The sequence below is a fragment of the Chenopodium album genome, chromosome 4, assembly GCF_948465745.1.
Source record: "Chenopodium album chromosome 4, dcCheAlbu1.1, whole genome shotgun sequence".
Taxonomy (NCBI): domain Eukaryota; kingdom Viridiplantae; phylum Streptophyta; class Magnoliopsida; order Caryophyllales; family Amaranthaceae; genus Chenopodium; species Chenopodium album.
The window spans coordinates 79,700,631-79,716,935 of record NC_137837.1 but is presented as its reverse complement, the minus strand read 5'-3'; the positions used below and the strand labels follow the sequence as shown (position 1 = coordinate 79,716,935).

At 34.5% G+C, this 16,305-nt stretch overlaps 2 protein-coding genes across 2 annotated transcripts; one reads left to right on the top strand and one right to left on the bottom strand.

Moving 5' to 3' along the window:
- Positions 1–1,498: 1,498 nt before the first annotated feature.
- On the top strand, positions 1,499–5,571 carry LOC145628328 (uncharacterized). Its single transcript, XM_081680610.1, has 5 exons — positions 1,499–2,232; positions 2,353–3,469; positions 3,583–3,677; positions 3,825–4,968; positions 5,083–5,571. The coding sequence occupies exons 1-5, from the start codon at positions 1,499–1,501 to the stop codon at positions 5,569–5,571; spliced, it is 3,579 nt and encodes a 1,192-aa protein (XP_081536736.1).
- Positions 5,572–8,126: 2,555 nt separating this feature from the next.
- On the bottom strand, positions 8,127–14,955 carry LOC145627482 (cytochrome P450 CYP72A219-like). The gene is made up of 5 exons (XM_081679871.1): positions 14,542–14,955; positions 11,931–12,145; positions 11,033–11,277; positions 9,132–9,540; positions 8,127–8,652 (listed from the first exon to the last, which is right to left on the bottom strand). Exons 1-5 carry the CDS (start codon positions 14,828–14,830, stop codon positions 8,221–8,223), a joined length of 1,590 nt encoding a protein of 529 aa, XP_081535997.1. The 5' UTR covers positions 14,831–14,955; the 3' UTR covers positions 8,127–8,220.
- Between the last annotated feature and the right edge of the window lie 1,350 nt (positions 14,956–16,305).

The window sequence follows — 16,305 nt, the reverse complement described above, 5'->3', positions numbered from 1 at the left end:
CTTCACGTGGCATTAGTTGACTCAACCGTTAACAATTTCATAGTTTCCTTCGAACTGATCATATCATTGCTTGATTAATAAAGAAAACGTGGCTTTAGCTTGTTTGTGAAGCGGTTATCATCATCCATCCCACTTTTTAAGCAACATTTAAGAAGCAAAATGCATGTCATCTAATAATCCCTTCGTCCCACTAAGATCATCTTACATACTAAAATTATTGGATTTTCTAATGAGTTTGTTCCATCTTTTTCTAAGTACATTTTTACAATGCGATGATAATCCATGATGAAAAGCACCTCTTTGCCAATTCTCTGATGTCAAAAAATCACGAGTTAGGCCATGTTCTTTTAAGCTTTAGAGTTGAGTAGGTGTCAGCAGAGCAAAATATTTATAATATGTGTAGCAAGGCTTAGTAGAGCACAACAAACCACAACAACTTAAAAAATCAACAGGGCCTTTATTACACGTACTACACAAACATATAGATATGTTGGGTTAATCTTCCCCGTAATTATGTAGTCCAGAATCGGACAAGTGGCACCTTCTTGCAAAAAAGAAGAAAAAAAAAATTGTTGCCAAATTTTTCTTAAAAATGTAGTTTCTCACAAAAAATTATATTTAGTAGCAATAAGAGGTCATTTTGTCAAATTTGGTTTTAAATTAGTTAGGCTATTTAAAAGGTAGTTTCTCTCTTTAAAAAAGAATAAGGGTTTGTTCAGTTCAGTAGTTCAATTCCTAATTTCCTTCTCTCATAAAATATTCATTCTAGCTCAGTTCAGTTCAATTCAACTCCATTCAGTTCATTTCAGTAAATGTGAACATCCTCAGCTTAGACGTATATTGTGTAAGTTTGAATATGCATATTCAAACTAGTTTTCCCACATCCTTTTGGGGTCGGCCCAAGCAATTGGCTTGATGAACATCAAGAGCCGCAAGATGCGTCTCCACTCAAACTGGGCTCGCCATCTCTTTATCTGGGTTCTTCATTCCCCACTCATGTTTCTAGTGAGTCAGGGTATCCACCCGACTCTTCTTCTGGGGGTTTCGAATTTTCACACTCTCCACTATCAGTCAATTACTCTCCTGATGAAACAACAGTTGATTCACCGGCGGATTTAGAGGTGGATTCGGATGAAGCCATCCCCATGGATTGGTCACCGCAACATGCTCCTCCAAACCCGGGTATCCGCATCAATGACACATCACCTCCCGCATCGAACTCTGGTAAACATGCGGTTCCCTTGAAGCTGAAAATGGTTAAGGGAAAGGAAAAAATATGGAATTGGGTTCGAACTTCTTGTCCTGCAAAACGGCTAGCATCGATTTCAGAGCCAGACACTCCACCAGCAATACCTTCTCCGGGGTGTTTAGCCTGCCTCAAACAGATAAAACGGCGTAAGGGTTTTGCAGATTCGCCGGTTTCTGTCTCTGATTCACAGTCGAATTCTGCTTCTGATGAGGTTTCGGTGGTTCACCTTCAAGAACCACCACCTCAGCCATGAATATTGGCGCTTGGAACTGTAGGGTCCTCGGAACGACGGACTCCCCTAAAGTTCCATACCTAGCTTCACTTGTCCGCTCTTTCTCTTTAGATATTATGTTTATAATGGAGACTTTTGTTGGGCTTAATGTTGCTGTACATAAGCTTAGTTCTCTTAAGTTTGATGGTTTTTGCGGTTTGGACTCATGTGGTCTTAGCGGCGGGTTGGTAGTGTTTTGGTTTTCCCCGCTTAAGGTAGTACCTATTGTAATGACCTCTAATGTAATCTTTTGTGAAGTTTGTACTCAAAATGAAACAAAATATATTATGTTTGTGTACGGATCGCCTCACTTTTCGGATCGTTTATCTGTTTGGGCAGAAATTTCAAATCTTTTACAGAAATATCAGAATGTGATTCTTATGGGGGATTTTAATCAAGTTGAGTATAGCTCGGACAAAGTGGGAGGTTCTAAATTTATTGCTGGTCAAAATGAGTTCAGGGATTGGAAGCTTGATATTGGTCTTTTAGACATTCCTTTCTCAGGCCCGACGTTCACTTGGACTAATGGCCATAATAATGGTGATCCTACATTTGAACGCCTTGATAAAGCATATGCTACTCACAATTGGCTTCTTGATCATCCAGACGCCTTCCTTCTTCATCAGCCCATTCTCTTCTCGGATCATGCGGCTGTTATTCTTCAGGAAAATGCTATAGCAGTACACCGCAAACCATACAGGATTGATAATTGGTGTCTACTATCAAAAGAAGTAGCCACTATTATATCACTCTAATGGGCTTTGGAATGTAAAGGTTCACCTATGTTTTCCATCTCCCGAAAACTTGAGGTTTTACGTTCTAAATTACTTAGGTGGTGCATCTCTCATAAGAAACTGTGGGGTATTAATTGGAAGGAGTTGCATTCCTCTATCTATCCACTAGCTGAGCAGTTGGATTCTAAGCTTCATAGGATTCTATTTTTATCCGCCCGGGACGAACAGGTGGCTCAGGCTCAAACGACCCATATTTACTGGAAACAACGAGCAAAGGTCAAGTGGGATGCTTTAGGGGAAATGCATTCTCATCTTTTATTCTCCTATGTTCAAGATCGCAAGCGTCAAAACAAAATCCAGGGGCTTCAAGACACTTTAGGTAATTGGATTCATGATCAACAGGGTATCCAAAGAGTGATTTTGGATTATTTCTCTAACCTGTTCAAGTGTAAGAATACTCGTCCTTCACCTCCTGATTTTGACTGGTCGGATCTCGACCTCCCATCTCTTTCGGATTCTGATAAATGCGAGCTTATGTCCCCTATTTCCACTGATAAGGTCAAGCAGGCAATGTTTAACATAGATGATTCCAAATCTCCTGGTCCGGACGGTTTCACTTCAGCATTTTTCAAATCCTACTGGGCAGTGGTCTGCCCCTCAACTATTTCGGCGGTGCAATACTTTTTTCTTCATGGTCATATGCTTCGTGAGTGGAATCGTACCTTTATTATTCTCCTTCCGAAGGTTGAGCAGCCCCAGCAGCCCTGCCAGTTTTGTCCTATTGGCTTATGTAATGTTCTTTACAAATGTATAGTCAAATGTATTTCTTTTCGTCTGCGAAAAGTTATCCCCTCCTTAGTCTCAGAATGCCATAACGCTTTTGTTCCTGGAAGGCTCATGGCAGATAATGGTCTTCTTGCTCATGAAGTTCATTCTTATATGAACTCGTCGCGAGGACGGACTATGTCGGCGGCTTTAAAGTTAGATATGAATAAAGCATATGACAGAATTGACTGGGAATTCCTTTGGAAAGTTTTACAGGTGTTTGGTTTCCCTCCTTACTGGATTCACATTATCAAGCAATGTGTTTCCACAGTTTCGTATCAGATCCTCGTCAACGGCAATCCTACAAAGGTTTTTAGACCCATCCGAGGTCTTCGCCAGGGTGATCCTCTTTCTTCTTATCTTTTTGTTCTTTGTATGGAGATTTTTTCGGTTATGATTCGAAAGGCAGAACGTGACAATCTTTTCCAGGGGGTTAAGATCTCTTGCCACGCTCCATCAATCACACATTGGTCTTCGCTGATGATTCTCTCCTGTTGTTTCAGCCGTCCCCTGTGTCTTGTGCTAATGTGCTTCAGGTGGTTAATCAATTTTGTGATCTTTCTGGTGAGATGGTAAATTTGCAGAAGTCTTTTGTCCGGTTCAATGCTAACGTTCCTTCAAACTTCCGAGATTACCTGGCCTCCACATTACATCTCAAGGTTGTTCCAAATCTGGGTCCCTATCTAGGTCTCCCTATTGATCTGGGTAGGAGCAAATGCCAGGCTTTTTAGCCTCTACTTGACAGGATTTCTTCCCGTCTCACGGCATTTGCTCCTCTTCATCTTTCACCCTCGGCAAAGCTAGTAATCATCAACTCTGTTTTGGTGGCGTCCCTTAATCATGTTCTTTCGGTTTTTAAAATTCCTGCCTCCATTACGGATAAGATTAATAATCTTTTGGTTCGATTCTGGTGGAGGACATCTGTGCACTCTAAGGGTTTGGCCTTGGCTCCGCCTTCCCTCTTGTTCACTCCTAAAGGAATGGGCGGTTTGGGTATTCGTCATTTAGGGGTTTTTAATTCTTCTCTGCTCGCAAGGCAATCTTGGCGTATTTTGCAGAACCCTCAGCTTCTTCTTTCTCGGGTTCTCAAGGCGAAGTATCCTTCCCTTTTTAGTATTCGATCTTCGGAACGTCTTCCCCGTTCATCCTGGGGTTGTAAAAGTATTTTGGAAGGTTTTAACATCTTACGGTCTGGTCTCAGTTGGAAGGTGGGTAATGGTTCTCAGATTCGAATTCTTCAGGATTCTTGGGTGCCTGGTGTTCCGGTTCACTTCAAGAATTCTTCTGCTGGTTCGGTTCAACCGACACTGGTGTCTTCTCTTCTAGATCCCAGCACTAACGCTTGGGATGCTACTTTAGTGCATTCTCTTTTTCCGCCTTCCACAGCCGTTAGGATCCTCAGTCTTGAGCGTCCTCCTCAGCCCATGAATGATTTTGTTTACTGGAAATTTACTAGGGATGGCAACTTCTCAACTAAATCAGCCTATGCTCACGTCATTCAATCTTTACATCAGGTCTCGTATCCGACCAATTTTATCCTGCCCTTGACCTGGGCTAGGCTTTGGGCCCTTCCTATCCTTCCTAAATGGAAAATTTTCCTTTGGAAGATTGTTCACGACGCCCTTCCAGTGGCAGCAAAACTGCGGGATAAAGGCCTCCCTGTGGATCCGTTATGCTCCTTTTGTCATCAGGTTCCGGAGTCCTTGGATCATTTATTACTCCATTGCCCCTATTCCATTCGTCTCTGGGCTTGTGGTCCTTTGGGTATTCGGCCTCCATCCCCGGATACTCCGTTGTTGCACTGGTTCTTCCCACTGCTTGTATTGGTTATTAAGCTTGGAGATTGGAACAGGTTGGACTCCATTCTTTCCTTTGCCTGGGCAATTTGGGTTCTTCGTAACAATATTCGATTTCGACAGGAGGAGTATTCCCCTATCTCTGTCTTCCGCATTGCTCAGAACTAGTGTTTTAGAAGCTCTGATGCTCGACTTCACTTTACTCAGCCCTCTCCTTTACCCCCAGGTTTTGGGTTTCAGATTCAGTCAGTTTATCTTCGTCGGGAGGGTAATGCTTCACCGACCGTTGTTCTTCTTATTGATGGGGCTTGGGATTCCAGAGATTGCAGAGCAGGTGCTGGTTGGTGTTTTTATTCTATGGACACAAATTCGGATCTTGGTGGCGGTGCTCAGGCATGTTTTGCTATTTCGGCGTCTCATGCGGAACTTCTGGCTTGTTTTTTTGCCCTTAGGATGGCAAGTCATCGTGGCTTTTCTAAAATTCGCATCCACACAAATTGTACGAATTCTCTTTATGCCCTGAAGAATGATTCTCCTTTAGACATCTCTACAATTTGGGTTCGGCAGCAGATCATCGATCTCCTTCCCGCTTTTCAAGTTTGTATTCTCCAGAAGGTTCCTAGGCATTTGGTTCTCCCAGCTCACCAACTGGCGGGTTCTGCTAGGATGCGGCATTTACTTCATTATGTGTACTAGTTTCTTTCTTTTCGTGTTAGCCTTTGTCAAAAAAAAAAAAAAAAAAAAAAAACGTAGTTTTCCATCAACTCTAAAACAATACTAATGTTTTCTCCCCAATCAACCTGTTATCGATCTAGCTAAAAATGGACCCGTCCACAAAAAAGAATCTCAATTCGAAAAGTTGGCCCTTTTGTGTGTTTGTACACCTTAGAATGAAGTTAGAAGGTCTCGTTACAACCTTTTTTTTTTTTTTTTAATTTTTTTTTTTTTGGGTCATTCAATTTTGAGAGTATGGTGGTGGTGGTGGTGGTTGTAGTCCTTTCGCTTGAGGATAAATTAGCATACATGCATGGGAGCTTCTTTGTATATTCCTAGCTACTAATATGATGAAGTGGATATATTATTATTCTAATTTCTACATCTAATTAAATTCATTCATCAACTAGTCTAGTCTTCCCACCACCCATCTCAAACATTATTTTTAATAAATCAAATATTCAATAATTAATTACTTTGTAAATTTTTTTTTTTTTTTTTTTTAAAAAGACTAGTTCTATGCTGGATGGAAGACTTAGGTGCAACTAACTACCATATAAATATAATAATATGTGCTACTATAGTCTAAATACATGTGAAGCCTAGTAAGTTAGTACAAAAATGAAATTATTTAGTCCAACTCCCAAATTATAATAAGCTCATGAAAATGACATTTTTGGAAACAAATAAAAGTTTAATTAAATTATAGGCAACTTGAGTTTGAGGGGTAGACTAATTAAAAGAACAAACATATTGAGTTCACAATGTTATTATTATGTTCTAAACAAACATAATTCAAGAGAAAAATAAAGCAAAAATTTAGCTAGTGAAAGGCTTTAGGTTGCCTTTGTGGTGGTAATGGGGAAGCTGTGTTGTTCATCGGAGGACGACGAGACGAATTTCACTGGACTCTTGATTGTTGCGTTCGTTGCTGTGATGCTGTTCTATGTCTGCCTCCAAGAACCACCTCGGCGACGTGTGGTTGCCGTGTACCGATGCTATTGATAAGTTTGTGACCGATTGTCTTTTCTTATGTTTCTTGAAATTTTATGTTTTCATATATATCAATTCCATGTAAAGATCAGTGCATCTATATATGTTATTTTATTTATAAGATGATCATCTTTACATTCAATTTTATATGTTTATTTTAGCTAGTAATTAAGCTAGATAAAACCTTAAGCATATAAGTCCCAAAAAAAAAAAAAAAAAAAAAAAAAAAAAAAAAAAAAAAAAAAAAACTTGAGCATCTTTCAATTGATGAAATATACAAGTATATAGTAACATTACAATTTGGAATTGAAGGGATGATTCAAATGTTGGTGGTGCAAGTGTTGTGCACGTACATGGATTAAATAATTAATTTGATGTGGATCGTTTAATTTAATACGCTGTTAATAAACTACATTTGATATTTAAGGTGTGTATGTTATTTACATTTTCATGTTTATTGTGTTTTTTTTATTATCTATTTCGTATTTGGCATTGAAATAGGATGGTACTAAAACTACTAATAGGATGGTACTAGACTACTAGCTAGATAAAATCCGTGCAAATGCTCGGTTTTTCAAATAATGTTAAATATATAGAACTTTTATATTTTTCTAAATTTAATTGTCATGTAAAATTTCGTTTTCATGATGACCCTCATAATTTAGGAGTTGGATTGAATAATTTAATTGGGTAAAAACATCCCTACATCCCTTCATATTAGAAAGATGATCGAGTTTTAACCTCTTGAAACCATGTAAGCAGAGCTATATAAACATTAAAAAAAATGGTGATTATAAAGGTTGTTCAATCACCCAATAGGTCAATTGGCTATTTAAGGAAAATGTTGTTTTGCATAAATTATATACAAAGTATATAATATATTGATTTTTCATATTACAAAAGTTATGTGGCATGAAAACCCTTTTGCACGTACAATTTATAAAATTAAGTTACAACGAACCATAGCTTCTACAAATCGACACACATATATTTTGGTTTTTTTTGAGGATATACATATATTTTGGTTGAATTTGTTGTATTCTACCACATGACATTTACAACACTAGTAGGAGATTTTTGCAAATTAATATCAACCAACAATACACCGACCTTTTGTATATTCCAATTCATACATCATTTCAAATTTTATTATTCAAATATACGTACAAAGTTATTTATAATTCAAATATACATAAAGTATACAGAACCAAAAAAATCGTGAGAGTTGAGGTATGGTTAGTGCCTTTCTCCTTACCTAATTTTTTTTTTTTTTTTTAAAAAAAAAAGCACTGATATATATTACTTGGTTCATATCTATCATATCACCATCTACTTACCATTTTTTTTTTTTTTTTTTTTTTTTACGAACACCATCTACTTATGGCCTGTTCTCATACGTTGAAATTCAATTCAGTTCGGTTCGGTTTAGCTCAGCTCAGCTCAGCTCAGTTCAACTCAGCTCCTAATTTCCTTCTTTTATAAAATATTCAGTTCAGTTCAGCTGAGTTCAGTCAATGAGAACAGGCCCTTACTTGATTCTTACATCATATCGAAAATATAATCATAACCTACAATTATATTATAAAGTATATAATATTAAACTTATTACATTGCAAATGAAATATGAACACCTATAATTTAGATACGATGCATAATTAACTTAGCACCAAATTGAGGACGAAGAGTTCCAAAACCTATAGTAGGAGCATGAAAATAGGATGGAGAGAGCTCAAAGGAGAATCGTTGCAAAATCATTGCCAATGCCATCTTAGCTTCCATCATCGCGAAATTCGATCCAATGCATATACGAGGCCCCCATCCAAATGCAAAGAAACACATATTATTTCCTTTTGTGGCCTTCAAAAATCCTTGTGAAAATCTCTCCGGGTTAAATTCCTTTGCATCAGTACCCCATAATTTTTCACTATGATGAATAAAAATAGTTGGCAAATTAACATGTACACCCGCCGGTAGAACAATATCGCCTACTCTCATTTCACGGCTAACCTTTCGGCTAAGGGAAAACACCGGCGAATATAGTCGTAGAACCTCGTGTAGTATCATGTTCACCTAAACAAATTAATTAAAGCTCATAATAAATCAACATTTAATTTTTTACATGATAAATCAACATTTAAGCTATGGGTTAATTGATCAAATAATATTTAATTTTTTACAGTTAATTATACTTCTGTATTACGTACTAATAAATCAACATATATTATTTCATATGAACTTTTTTACGTACCGTTCTTATATATATACCATTAATTAATTAGTGATAAATATTAAGTGGAAATAACTAATTAGCCAATAAAAAAAAACAGATGGGTTAATTATGGCGGTAACCTAGATTATATCTTGTGCACAATATGCAAGATGTATATGATGCATGGTTAAAACAATTAACTAGCTTAGCCTATTTACTCGTATATACTTTTGATACACATCTTTGATATATATTGTGATTACCTAACTAGTCTGCAGCTCGATTAGCTTAATTATCTATGAATATGTATACAAAATCACAGACATGTATATATACATACCTTTTTGAGTTGGATTAAGCCATCAACATGAGGTGTATTGTGACCGAACGTGGCGAAAATCTCTTCTCGAGCTTGTTCTTGCCAATTTGTGTGTTTGCTTAGCAAAACAAGAGTCCATACCAACAACGACGAAGTGGTGTCTTGTCCGGCAACATAGAACATTTTGCACTCTTCAATAACCTCTTTCATACTCATCTTAAATTGATGTTGTTTGTTATCATTTCCATGTAATAATTGATGATCTTGTACTCCTTCTAAGTTCGATTTTAGCAATAACCCTAACAAGTCATCTTTAGCTGCTTCACCATTCTCCATTGCCTTTTGCCTCTTTTGAATCATATCTTTTAACAATGATTCCATTTCATTGACGATTTTCGCCTCCTTCTTGTTTGTTTTAGTAGGAAGAAACCTAGAGACGGACCAAGTATGTACCAAAGATGAGAAACCTTTATCAATCTATGTATCAGCTAGCCATAGATCTACTCGATTAGCTAGCTAAGGGTTATTATGTTATTGTATTGTGTATTCACACGTTCTTATAGTGGTCGTTTGAAAAATAACTACCATTTTATTTAAACAATAAAACTTATATGATCAGCTCAGGTTTTTTTAATTATTATTTGAAGGAAAAACCGGTCAATTATTTTTATTTGATCGGTTCATTTTTATTAAATTTATTAATTTATTATTTGAAAAAAAAAAACAATCATAAAGTGCATAATCATTAAAATACTATGATTGTCATAATTCAATCGACCATTACTAGGGGTGTTAATTCGGTTAAACAGTTCGGGTTTGGGTTGTGTTTATCAGTTTCGGGTTATAACGGGTCGTTTTATAACGGATTGAAATAATAAACGGGTTGGTTTTGAAAATTAACGGGTCAGTTCGGTTTGGTTTTTTTAATTGCAGTTTCTATTCTGATCGGGTCCTTATCGGGTCGGGTTCTAGTCGGTGCGGGTCATAATCAATTTGGGTTGAATTGGGTCGGTTTGAAAACGGGTTTAGCCCATTTAATGTGGGTTTCGGTTAAAAACAGTTCGGGTCTTAATCAGGACGGGTCGTAATTGGTTCGGGTCATAATCAGTTTGGGTTTAACTGGGTCGGTTCGAAAATGGGTTTCGGTTCAAAATAGATCGGGTGAAATCGGGTCCAACCATTATCATTTCGGTTATAATTGGTTTAGATTGAACTTGGTTGGTTTGAAAACGAGTTTACCCAATTTGAAACGGGTTTCTAACCAAATCATATCGGGTTAAAATTGAGTCGGATGATTATAGAGTCGAATTAGTCATATAATGTGTAGGAACGAGTCATGTTATAATCAAGTCAAGTCATAGATAAGTTGGGTTTATCGAGTAGTGGGTTGAAACAGATTAGATCATAAACATATTGGGTAACAGGTTGTCAATGACTCAGTCATAACGGGTTACGGGTTTTAAACGGTTTGGTCATAACGGGCTACGGGTCGTAAACGGTTCGGTCACAACGGGTTACGGATTATAACCGGTTCGGTCACAACGGGTTACGGGTTGGAACGATTTAGGTTTATCGGATTTTTATCGGGTTTTAACGGTTTTCGGTTTAAAACGGGTCGGGTTACTATCGGGTTTAAACGTAATCGGTTTGGGTTGCTTTCAGTTTCGGGTTGTAACGGTTTGGCTTGATAACGGGTCGGGTTAGTAACGGTTTGCACAAATTCGGTTTAGTTCAGTTTCAATTTGGAAAAAATTGGGTCGGGTCAGTTTTCGGTTTCCAAAAAACGAGTTTTAAACAGTTCAGTTCCTTTACGGATCGGTTCGAAACAGTCGAGTTTAACGGTTCGGGTCAGAAACTGACAGCTCTAACCATTACTGTATAAAACTTTCTGTGAGGAACCCTTTGAAATGAAAGAAAAATACCTGGATCCAGGAATATAAACTGACTGCATGGCTTGTACAGTAATACAAGTATGCTCTCTTAAAAGTTCAAACACTCTCCTTCCTTCTTCAAAACTACTTCCAAATGCAGCTCGAGAGATTGCATCTGCCGAAAGATTGTGTAAAAATGACCACATTTCTACCTCTTGAGATCCCGTTTCGGGTGTCGTCTTCTCCCATTCTTGGATCATCTCATTGCAACTCGCATGAAATGCTGGTACCATAAGCTACAAAAAATAATTCAAAGTTGTAACAAAATGCAAATTATGAATTGTAATTGAGAAAATATTAAAATGGTCATGCATATTATTCTTTGGTACGTCAATAATGATTTATTACAAGGCGATCCCTATTTTTAGTCCAATCAAATCTTACTCGGACAAATTTTACTCCTTCCATCTCTTAAAAGTTCTTTATGCTTTAAGAGCAATTTTATGTTATTAAAATATCAAAATAGGAAAAACTTTTTAAAATGGGAGAATAATTTACTTTCATTTTCTAACTTCCTCCAATTCAAAAAATTAGAAGTGATGTTTTAAATTCTAATGCTTTAAAAAAAAAAAAAAAAAAAAAAAAAAAAAAAAAAAAAAAACCCAATTGTAGTACGTAAGGTATCAATGTGGGATACTAGGTCAGGGTTGTATCGAGTCTATTTTGAATCATGTTAAACTATTGTATCCATGCATGTCGAAATCTATATTTATCAAGTCCGTTTTTGAGATTATATACTTCCACCGGCTACTGTGAATTTATTTTTTTGGTGCAAGGCTATTATGAATTTATGATTGTACCAGTATAACATAAAATTTTAAAAATGGACTAAATTGATATATATTTTTATAAAAGTAAGCTAAATTTAGTATAATAGATTAAAATAAACCTTAATTTTCTCCATATGGAAGGCAGGATTAAGCAATTTCCTTTCTCGGGCCCACTTATGGCCTTCGAGTCTAACCAAACCATTGGTAAGCCTCTTCAAAAGTGGAGTCGATGTTTTTGGAAAATCATAAATCTTTAACATTATTTCTCTTATTTCTTCTGGTTTTGTTATCATCACTGTTGGCGTTGGTCCGTTCCATAAGAATGATCTATCACCTGCATTTTATAATATTACATTTTCTATTATTATTAATTTTTTTGTTATAATAAATGGAAGAAAACTAAAGAAAACAACAAATTAGAGTATATATACTATGTGATCGTAACAATCATAGCCGGACATACATACGAGAGGAGAGTCTGTTAAATACAAATTAGAGTATATATACTCCCAAAACATAAGATGGCTGGATATAGCCCACAAAACATTACCGTATGAAGTTAACTGACTCAAGGCATATTCTAAAATGTAACATTTTAATTAATTATAACTTTATAATCTTAATTAACTATACTTTTCTTTGTTCTAATTAATTGAAGCAAAAAATTACAAATACGTACTCATGGTACGTGGAATAGGGACATGATTTTATTTTTATTTTTTTTAATTATTTTTTTTTTATTTTTTTTATTTTTTTTTTTTGTAGAAGATGATAGAGCGTCCAAGCTAGACTTATATTAATGCAAGCTTATCATCCTTGATCAGCTAGTACATACGACGGAGTAATATCAGGGGGGACAAAAGTTTTCCCACACCTACCCCAAAAGGAATTAGTGCAACCAAGTGATGAGTGACAATGTAGTTGTCATCATCATATTAATGAACAACAAGAAGATAGAACTATGAACAATGGTTATACGTCCATTAGAAAAAAAAAAGTTATAATTAATAAGATGGTTGTCAAATGATTAATTAAATTAATAACTATTGCAATTACTCATCCAGTCTAAAGTATATACTCTAAATTTATGTACACATGTTTAAGCACATATGTTTAGAACATTAATACTTTTTTTTTTTTGACACAAACATTAATACTATTATTGCAATAACTCATCCTATCTAAAATAATACTCGTAAGTACTCGCTCTATACTTCTAAATTTAAGCACATACTTTATACAAAGTACATGTTTAGAGGTTTGTTCCCAAAAAAAGGTACATGTTTAGAGATTTTTCACAATTGATACCAATATTTTAATTTTAGAATTGTATGTCATCAATTTTCTAAACATTTTCCCTTTAATATTTACAAAGTACTCCATATAAAATATAATAGGTTACTTTGAATATGTCAAGGTAGGTAAAGAATTAAAGACATATTTTTGACCAATTCTCTTTTTTTTTTTTTTTTTTTGGTTGCTTTTTAGTACTATGATTAAAAAAATAATAAAAAATTTGATGAACCTAACATAAGTAGTACATACAACTAATACAAGTATATATTCTTCAGAATGAGCTAATAATAGTTCGATAGTATCACGATCGAGTTACGTGTAACATGGACTAACAAAATTAGCTATATGACTCGATCTGATGAGAGTCGTGGAAGAATAATAGATAGCTTTAGCCTCATAGTTATCCACTAAAGATAGTTTATATATTATGAGAACCAAGGCTAAAATAAGAATTAGGAACTAATCTATTAGGCCTTTAAATCATGTTAATCGGACGGCTCACATGCTTCTCGTGTCATTAATGTCATTTTTGTAATATTATAACTTTACAAAGTAGTTTCTAGTTTCATTTCTCAAAAGTAAATGAAAATTTAGTAAATTAAAAGTAAATGAAATCAGTCTTAAAGTAAATGAAATTGCCTTAAAAGTTAAAAAAAAAAAACCGAAAAAAGTTTGAAATTAAAACAGCGGAATTACGAAAATATCATTAATGAGAGCGGGTGCAATGTGAGCCATTAGATGAAGTGTGATCAATGGTTGAGATTAGTTCCTAGTTCCTATTATTCACCTTGGCTCTCACATGATCTCAATTATATACAGAGTATAAAATTAGGTCTTAAAGAGACGTATCAATTAATGTAGTTGACTAGTTGAGAAGTACAATCTAGGAAAGTGAGATAAATCTTCTTTGTCCGAATGAAATTATGTATCTAATTATTTTCATAAATATATTATACTCCGTATATGATATTATGCAGTACTTCCTAAAAAAATTTGGTTGAAATTTCAGGCCTAAAATTGTTATAAAACTCAATAGTAAAAAACTAAAAATAGTTTATTTATGTTATCGAATACGTCACAATTGTACCCTTTAGCATTTTCGAAGTAATAAAGATTATGATCTCAATAGACTTACCACATACAAGACAACAACATCAACAACTAACAACAAAACAATCCTCAAAACTTCAAAACTCTTATTAACTTAATTGAATAATGGATAGATGTAAGGGTTAGATGCACACAACTTTACACACATAAAATAACTAATTAGACATGGAACATGCAATATATATATCTTGAATATTGGTCCTTAACAAGTTAATATGACTATAATTTAGTAAAGACAATTAAAAAGATGGAAAGATGTTATAATTTATAAACTTATAATATGTAAATCAAGCTAATTTAATAATAATGATCAAAGTATCATACCATAGTTCTTGATAATTTGATGATGAAAAGGGAAGATCCGAGGTACAAAATCATTTGAAAAGTGCTCCATTGGCTTAGAAGTGGTTTGTTTCACCATCTTAGCAATTTCTTTGGTGTCACCAAACAATATTCTATAAGATTGGCCTCGAAACCCTTGTTTTTTAAGGCGTCTTTCTAATTTCTTTGGTTTCAACCACACCCAAATAATTGCTTTCCATACCAATGATATTGTAATAATACACACCAAAGAAGTTGCAACACTATTATTGCTCAAACTTAGCTTCATCATATTCGATCTACTAATTTATTTATTTTATTTTTTTGGTTGTGTTTGATTATGAGAGAGAAAAAGAAAAAGAGAAAAAAAATATATATAGGGAATTATTTGAACAAAATATAGGAATAATTAGTATTTATATAAGCTTAGTGTTTTGACTTTTGAGGCCAATATGCATATAATGCATGCATGGTCCATAATTATTGATGTTGTACTACTATAAAAATTAAGATGTCTTACTTGAAGGGGTTGAATATCTTGTTGTGGAGGGGCCCCAATTACATATTTGTTAATTAATTTGTTAATTAATTAAAATTTTCATGATCACGACATCCATTTCATTAATTTTAATCTCTACTATAATTTTTTTTTTTTTAAAAATGGGGAGGAACCACCTTGATAGTTGATCGTGTTCATAATCACGGAGTATTATCTATTTAATTAAATATATTATATGAAGTTTCACCTTCAACTTTAACTTATCAACCCGTGATTAGGATATTAAATTAATGTTAATACAACACCAACAATTAGATAATGAACTAATGTACATGAATTTCATAAAAATAAATAAATTAGGTGACTTTTGATATCGTGTTAGTTTACTCAATATGGTAGTCCTTTTCCTCTATTTATTATACGTAGTTTCAAATAAGGTTACAACAATATACAAGAATACCATACCCTATATCAAGAAATTCCTATAAGAACATGATATAGAAACCTATCAAAGTGTTATTATTTTTCAATTAAGATCGTTTTGCTCACATCATTTGAGAAAAGTAGGTGATTCTAGCATTAAGTGGAAGATACCAATTACAATTAGCACGAAAATAAAGCTAGTTGACTTAAATCATATTATCTATATCGTCAAGTTCTTGGCAAAACATCACCTTTGTAGCTTGCACTCTCCTTTGACATTCTTTGATTTTGGACATTAACTTTCTCTGTCAAAATTTCACTTCAATTATTTCTTCTAATTCCTTCTTTTAATTTGGTGTTGCCCTCTCTTTTTTGTGTACTTGGGAGGAACATCATGGTCCACATGTCTTAGAATCTCAAAGCATGGCTTGTGTAATTAAATTGCGTTCATTTTACCGGATTTTTATTAATCAAAACTCAAAATTTTTAATTTAGATAACATTAACTTGAACAATCTTTACTTTTACCGAATTGGACTTATTTGAACTTATTTTATTAGTATTTTTTACAAAATAAAGCAAACTATAAGTTTTGGGTGGTCATTTAAATTCCTGACACATCCTAAGTTAATAAATTTGATCTATACTTTAAATTGGTTGATATATATGTCATTTAATTTTACTTGTTGTAAAGGGCATACCCTAAATAAATTTAACACGTCTTTCTCATTTAGTATAATATATAAATTAATTAATATTGTATTAAAATTAACGAAAGCAGTGACATCAGATCACACCGTTGCCAGTGCACCTAGTCAATGATAACTATAGTTGTGGCTGGGAAAT

Bases quoted from the DNA above. Each gene is read 5' to 3' on its own strand.
- LOC145628328 (XM_081680610.1), top strand. From the start codon at position 1,499: ATGAATATTGGCGCTTGGAACTGTAGGGTCCTCGGAACGACGGACTCC. The intron at 2,233-2,352 runs GTGTCTACTATC...TAAATTACTTAG, and splicing joins CCATACAGGATTGATAATTG to GTGGTGCATCTCTCATAAGA. The intron at 3,678-3,824 runs GTTCAATGCTAA...TCTACTTGACAG, and splicing joins TTGCAGAAGTCTTTTGTCCG to GATTTCTTCCCGTCTCACGG.
- LOC145627482 (XM_081679871.1), bottom strand. From the start codon at position 14,830: ATGATGAAGCTAAGTTTGAGCAATAATAGTGTTGCAACTTCTTTGGTG. The intron at 12,146-14,541 runs GTATGATACTTT...TATAAAATGCAG, and splicing joins TCAAATTATCAAGAACTATG to GTGATAGATCATTCTTATGG. The intron at 9,541-11,032 runs GTATTTTTCTTT...GTCCGTCTCTAG, and splicing joins GTTTATATTCCTGGATCCAG to GTTTCTTCCTACTAAAACAA.